Source organism: Schistocerca serialis, unplaced genomic scaffold (assembly GCF_023864345.2).
Source record: "Schistocerca serialis cubense isolate TAMUIC-IGC-003099 unplaced genomic scaffold, iqSchSeri2.2 HiC_scaffold_843, whole genome shotgun sequence".
NCBI classification, from domain to species: Eukaryota; Metazoa; Arthropoda; class Insecta; order Orthoptera; family Acrididae; genus Schistocerca; species Schistocerca serialis.
In genome coordinates this window covers 724583-732137 of record NW_026048456.1, presented here as the reverse complement: position 1 = coordinate 732137, position 7555 = coordinate 724583, and the positions used below count along the sequence as shown (strand labels likewise).

General features: G+C 53.5%; 1 protein-coding gene across 1 annotated transcript in view; it reads left to right on the top strand.

Moving 5' to 3' along the window:
• Window positions 1-257: 257 nt before the first annotated feature.
• Window positions 258-7555, top strand: part of LOC126452263 (uncharacterized) — a 151840-nt gene continuing 144542 nt past the window's right edge. The window contains exon 1 of the mRNA XM_050091054.1: window positions 258-1043. Coding sequence (XP_049947011.1) covers window positions 258-1043 — 786 coding nt within the window. The remainder of the gene's footprint in view (window positions 1044-7555) is intronic.

The following is a 7555-nucleotide window of genomic DNA, read 5'->3' as shown; positions in this document are numbered from 1 at the left end:
GAGGACTACGACGGCCTCTACAGGATGGTACTTCGCCTTGTCGGCCAAGATAACGTCATTATCAATCCGGCTGGCGCCAACCTATATAAGGTCACCTTAAAACGGCAGAAGATTACAGAAAGGTTACGGCTACGTTCGGGGAACACGAGAAGCCGTTCTACATTTACCCATCTGCAACGGACAAGACACTCAAGATCGTCTTTCGGGGCCTCCCTCGAAACTACAGCCTGGATCACGTCCGGCGACAACTGGAGGATATGGGCTATGGATTTGGTCTCCGGTCGATAACCCGCCTACCCTCTCACCGCACCCGAAAGGAGACTCCGCTGGTCCTCGTGGTCACCTGTGATATCCCACACAACCGCGGGCTATGGCAGATCACCAAGATCGCGGCGACACCTGTCACAACGGAAAAACTGCGCTCGAAGAGGGGCGAACCACAATGCTACAACTGTCAAATGGTTGGTCATGTGGCACGGTTCTGCACGCTGCCCCCACGCTGTGTTAAGTGTGCGGGGGAGCACACCAGTCGAGACTGCACACGGCAGTGGACAGATGGACCGCCCAAATGCGCTGGATGTGGTGGGGAACATGTGGCCTCCTACCGCGGCTGTTCCAGCTTCCGACGGGCTGCAGCACGGAGCCGTGGTCAACAACCTGGCTCCATAAAGCGGTCTGCACCAGTCAGACCTGGCGTCAGTTTTGCTGCTGCTACTACCTCTGGCTCCTCACCGCAGGCCTCCGTACCTGCGCCGAAGCCAGCCACTGTTGCACCAACTACCAACACCGAGATGGACCGCCGTCCACGGGCCGCAGCGCGACCATCAGCGCGGCGCTCTGCACAGCAGCAGGGTGAAGACCAGGGCCAACACGACCAGCCCCGACAGGGACAAGAGGTTGACGTCGTGGCGAGCCCGGCTCAACACTCACGAGCTGCAACTGTCCCAACCCAGGCGGCCGATTCCAGCATGGCCGAATTGAAGCTCCTCTTGCAAGAACTTCGGGAGTTTCTCAAAGATATCCCACGGCAACTCATTGCCGCTGTCAGTGCAGCCGTTCAGGCAATCTCCACCGGACCACTGGCCTCCCAGCATGGCCTGTAGTCAACGAGGCGTCACTGTCTGCGTGTGGAATGCCCAGGGCATCCACACTCAAGATGGCGAATTTCGACAGCTGCTGCGGGATGAGGCCGTCGACATTTTCCTGGTTTCCCAGACTTTTCTCAAGCCTGATGTCCATGTCCGGGCTGCCAACTACGTGTGTTACCGGACCGACAGACCAACCCATGGCGGTGGCACTGCGGTCTATGTCTGGACGTCACAGATGCACCATCAAGTTCCTCCGCTGCTACAAGCGATGGAGGCCACTGCTGTAGCTGTCGACACCTCACATGGGCGCATCACGTTTGTTGCTGTCTACCGTCCGCCTGGCCGACAGTTACTCCTGCAGGACGTCAAAGCACTGCTGGCATTACCTGGAAAAGTCTTTGCTGGTGGTGACTTTAACGCTAAGCACACCGAATGGCATTCCCATGTCACCAACAACCACGGACGCAAACTTCTCTGAGCGGCCCAGCGGTGGAATGCCATCATCCTCGGACCTCAAGAACCCACCCACTTTCCCAACAACAGTGGACGTCCAGACGTGCTCGACATTGTGGTGGCCAAGGGGGAGCCCTATGTTATATCTGCCAGCACCCGCACTGCCTTATCTTCGGACCACGTCCCAGTTATACACTCCTGGAAATGGAAAAAAGAACACATTGACACCGGTGTGTCAGACCCACCATACTTGCTCCGGACACTGCGAGAGGGCTGTACAAGCAATGATCACACGCACGGCACAGCGGACACACCAGGAACCGCAGTGTTGGCCGTCGAATGGCGCTAGCTGCGCAGCATTTGTGCACCGCCGCCGTCAGTGTCAGCCAGTTTGCCGTGGCATACGGAGCTCCATCGCAGTCTTTAACACTGGTAGCATGCCGCGAAAGCGTGGACGTGAACCGTATGTGCAGTTGACGGACTTTGAGCGAGGGCGTATAGTGGGCATGCGGGAGGCCGGGTGGACATACCGCCGAATTGCTCAACATGTGGGGCGTGAGGTCTCCACAGTACATCGATGTTGTCGCCAGTGGTCGGCGGAAGGTGCACGTGCCCGTCGACCTGGGACCGGACCGCAGTGACGCACGGATGCACGCCAAGACCGTAGGATCCTACGCAGTGCCGTAGGGGACCGCACCGCCACTTCCCAGCAAATTAGGGACACTGTTGCTCCTGGGGTATCGGCGGGGACCATTCGCAACCGTCTCCATGAAGCTGGGCTACGGTCCCCCACACCGTTAGGCCGTCTTCTGCTCACGCCCCAACATCATGCAGCCTGCCTCCAGTGGTGTCGCGACAGGCGTGAATGGAGGGACGAATGGAGACGTGTCGTCTTCAGCGATGAGAGTCGCTTCTGCCTTGGTGCCAATGATGGTTGTATGCGTGTTTGGCGCCGTGCAGGTGAGCGCCACAATCAGGACTGCATACGACCGAGGCACACAGGGCCAAAACCCGGCATCATGGTGTGGGGAGCGATCTCCTACACTGGCCGTACACCACTGGTGATCGTCGAGGGGACACTGAATAGTGCACGGTACATCCAAACCGTCATCGAACCCATCGTTCTACCATTCCTAGACCGGCAAGGGAACTTGCTGTTCCAACAGGACAATGCACGTCCGCCTGTATCCCGTGCCACCCAACGTGCTCTAGAAGGTGTAAGTCAACTACCCTGGCCAGCAAGATCTCCGGATCTGTCCCCCGTTGAGCATGTTTGGGACTGGATGAAGCGTCGTCTCACGCGGTCTGCACGTCCAGCACGAACGCTGGTCCAACTGAGGCGCCAGGTGGAAATGGCATGGCAAGCCGTTCCACAGGACTACATCCAGCATCTCTACGATCGTCTCCATGGGAGAATATCAGCCTGCATTGCTGCGAAAGGTGGATATACACTGTACTAGTGCCGACATTGTGCATGCTCTGTTGCCTGTGTCTATGTGCCTGTGGTTCTGTCAGTGTGATCATGTGATGTATCTGACCCCAGGAATGTGTCAATAAAGTTTCCCCTTCCTGGGACAATGAATTCACGGTGTTCTTATTTCAATTTCCAGGAGTGTATTTGACATCGACGTCGATGCCCAGCCAGTGATGTGGAGAGGCATCCCGACCAGGAATACCAACTGGAACTAGTATCAGGAGCTGTTGGAAGAGGGTCTCCGTGATGCACCTGACGCAACCAATGTTGGGGTTGATGGCTGTGCCCGATTCCTCCACGACTGTACTCTACAAGCGGTGCTCTGGGCCATACTGCGGCCACGTTCTGACCCACCTGACTGATCCCGGCAACTACCACCGCATCTCATGGAGGCGATAACTGCCAAAAACCGCCTCTTTCGTGAATGGCAGCTGACGGACAACGCAGCGACAAAGAGGTTTCTCAACAGGATGAGGAGGGACATAAAAGTTGCCGTTGCAAACCACCACCATCAGGAATGGTCCAACCACCTGGCCACTCTTCGGGTTGACGATGGTACCGCCTGGAAAGCCACACAGCTCTTCCTCCGCCGGTGTCAGAAGATTCCGCCGTTACAAGTTGGTCGAAACATCGTGAGCAGCCCAGTATACAAAGTCAACGCCATTGCTGACGTTTTTGAACAAAATTTCCAGCCCGTCATGGACCCCATGGATCCGGATCACGTTCGCCTGGTTGCTCAACGTCTCCTGGTGTTCCTCGCTGCCCCTACGGGGACGAACATATCGAAGAGGTGGATGCTGATGAAGTCTCTGATCAACTTCGACGGCTCAACAAACGCAAGGCAGGAGGCCCTGACCAGCTTACGAATGAAATACTGCGATGGATGCCACCGACAGTGGCTGAACACCTGGCTCGTTTTTCAACAACATTCTCCGCACTGGCTGCTATCCTCAGGAGTGGAAACACGCCGAGGTAGTCCCTATCCGGAAGCCTGGGAAGGACCCTCGTCTCCCAAGCAGCTACAGGCCCATCAGTTTGCTACCAGCAGTCCGCAAAGTCTTTGAAAGGCTGTATCTCTGCCACCTCCTGCGTCACATCAGGGAAGAACGTCTCCTACCGGATGAACAATGTGGTTTTCGCCCTGGACACGCAACAACGCACCAACTGCTTTGACTCGTTGAAGAGGCTCTTGATGCCATCGAACGGCGGGAGTATTTCGGAGACATCTTCCTGGATGTTTCACGGGCGTTCGATTCTGTATGGCATGAGGGGCTTCTCTTCAAGCTCCTGGACCTCAGTGTGCCCCTGTCGCATGTCCGTCTCTTAAAATCTTACCTCGCCGACAGAAGCTTTCATGTACGCATGGAGGACCTGTCCACGCGCCGCCGAGTCAGGGCTGGAGTTCCCCAAGGCTCCGTACTCGACCTCATACTGTACATCCTGTATACTGCAGACATGCCACGAATGGACAGGGTCCGCCTCGCCCTCTACGCGGATGATACGGCGATGTACACGCGCAGCATGAATGCAGCTCTGCTCCAACGACGCATGCAGGCAGCAGCTGACACACTTAGTCAATGGGCCAGGAGGTGGCGCCTGAGCTTCAATGGGGCTAAGACGCAAGCCCTCCTCATCACCAAGAAGTATATCCCGGCCGACCTACCGCAGATCACCATCAGAGGAACCGCCGTACCTTGGGGCAATACCGCTAAGTACACGGGTGTGATGCTGGATAGGGGGCTCACATGGAGACACCATATAAACGACATCGTCAAAAAGGTCAGGGGAAGAATGACTCAACTCTACCTTTCTAAATCCGACACCTGCGCTCCCCCCAGAACTGGGTGTTGCGCTCTATCTTATACGCCCGCTTATCGACTACGCCGCTGTGGTGTGGGGCAATGCTGCAGCGACCCACGACCGCCTCCAGCGACTTCAGAACCGGATTCTACGTCTGGCATTGCACCTCCCTCGGGACTTCCCGTCGACCGACCTTCACCGAGTCTCCAACATCCCTACTGTTCGAGACAGGTTTCGTCAGGCTGCACGGCTCTTTTACGAGAAGACCGCTCAGTCCGAAAATCCGCTCCTTCGAGCACTGGGCCACCGGGTGCAGCATCTTAACGCAACCAGATGGCCCCACCTGTTTCGCGACCACTGAGTTGTCAGCACGTCCAGAACACCGTCCCAGCAGACTGACAGGACACCAAACACGAAGTCAGGCCACATCACACGCTCCGGCAGTTTGGAGGAATAGCCTTCCGGCTTAGACTCCACCGACCCACAGGGGCTCATCTGTCTCTGTCAGGCAGCAGCAGCAGCAGCAGCAGCAGATAATCAGATACGCCAGCAGTCGCAGTATGTTGATGTTACCTGAAAAGGCGCTTTTAGTGATGCTGTATTATCAGAATGGGGAATGTGCTAGTTCAGCGTTACGATCATATCGCCATAGGAAGGGGATTCGAACGGGTAAAGGTCCGTTGACAAATGCAGCTGTGGCGAGAATGATTTCGAAGTTCGAAACTACGGGTTGTTTAGACGATAGACCCTGTAATGGTCGACCGAGCACAAGGCGTAATGCTGCTGAGACAGTTCAGGAAGAAATGGAGACTGTAGCGGGTTCGTCTATGCACGGTGAAGTCAGTGCTCGTGCAGTCGCACGTCGCACCGGCGTTCCATACACTACCGTTTGGTTGGCACTTAGGTGTACCCTCCGATGCTATCCGTACAAAATACATCGGCATCATGAACTGTTACCTGACGATTTAGTGAAACGGAGGGCATTTCCGGTGTGGGCGTTTCAAAAGATGGCGGAAAATGACGATTGGTTGAGCAATGTGTTGTGGACCGACGAAGCTGATTTCACGCTCCGAGGGTCTGTCAACGCCCACAACTGCAGAATTTGGGCTACCGAAAATCCTAGAACTGTCGTGGAAACTCCATCGCACGACGAGAAAGTCACGATATGGGTTGGATTTACCACATCTACCGTTATCGGGCCTTTTTTCTTCGAGGAAATGCGTGATTCTGGTTTTGTAACTGCTACCGTGACGGGTGAGATGTACGCCGATATGTTCCAGAATTGCAATATCACCAGCCTGACTGATAAACACCTGCTGGAATGTACGATGTTTATGCGGGATGGCGCTTCATCCCATAATGCTAGACGCGTGAAAGATCTCTTGCGCGCGTCGTTTGGTGATGATCGTGTGCTCAGCCGCCACTTTCGTCATGCTTGGCCTTCCAGGTCCCCAGACCTCAGTCCGTGTTATTATTGGCTTTGGGGTTACCTGAAGTTGCAAGTGTATCGTGATCGACCGACATCTCTAGGGATGCTGAAAGACAACATCCGACGCCAATGCCTCACCATAACTCCGGACATGCTTTATAGTGCTGTTCACAACATTATTCCTCGACTACAGCTATTGTTGAGGAATGATGGTGGACATATTGAGCATTTCCTGTAAATAACATCATCTTTATTTGTCTTACTTTGTTATGCTAATTATTGCTGTTCTGATTAGATGAAGCGCCATCTGTCGGACATTTTTTGAACTTTTGTATTTTTTTTGGTTCTAATAAAACCCCATGTCATTCCAAGCATGTGTGTCAATTTTTACCTATCTATCTACATTATTCCGTGATTTATTCAGTTTTCAAATTTATACTGACTTTCTGATCACCCGCTACATTGAAAAAGAACTGAATATCCGCGTGCTACAAGGAGGAGCTCAAGAAAAATACAAGTTAGTGTTGCTGACGAAAGGGTCTGGGTGGCCATAGGTGAAACCGCCGGTGCCAGTGGGCGTTAATTTGGAAATGTTCTTGTTGGTGTTCTAAAAGCTGATGGCCCTAGAGAAATGGTCCTCCTAACCTATGAAACAGTCGAGAGAGTGAAGAAATCGACATCTGCCGTTTTGTTGGAAAACTTTATGAAGCTGCGGTGGCTGGATGGCGTGAACAGAGATAATGTTTTGCTGCTAGTAACAGATGGTGGTTCGTACATGGCTAAAGCAGACAAGGACTTGAGATTCTCTATCCCAGTATGGTTGCCCTGCGCATGCGTTACACAGACTTGCAAAAGAGGTTCAGTTATATTATTCTGATGTAGACAAATTAATTTCCCATGGCAAGAAAATCTATATGTTCAAATGGCTCTGAGCACTATGGGACTTAACTTCTGTGGTCATCAGTCCCCTAGAACTTAGAACTACTTAAACCTAACTAACCTAAGGACATCACACACATCCGTGCCCGAGGCAGGATTCGAACCTGCGACCGTAGCAGTCCCGCGGTTCCGGACTGCGCGCCTAGAACCACTAGACCACCGCGGCCGGCAAAATCTATATGTGAAAGCTCCACTACAAGGGCAGAAATTCAAGGAACAAGCACCACTGCCTCTCCCCACTTAGCTTATTATTACACCGTAGGTTCTTGTCTTAATGCTGCTGAGTATTACTGAACCATCTACACCAATACAAAGACCATCTTTTGTGATGTTAATAACGATTAACATCTTTACAGGCAACTAGTCTGGAAA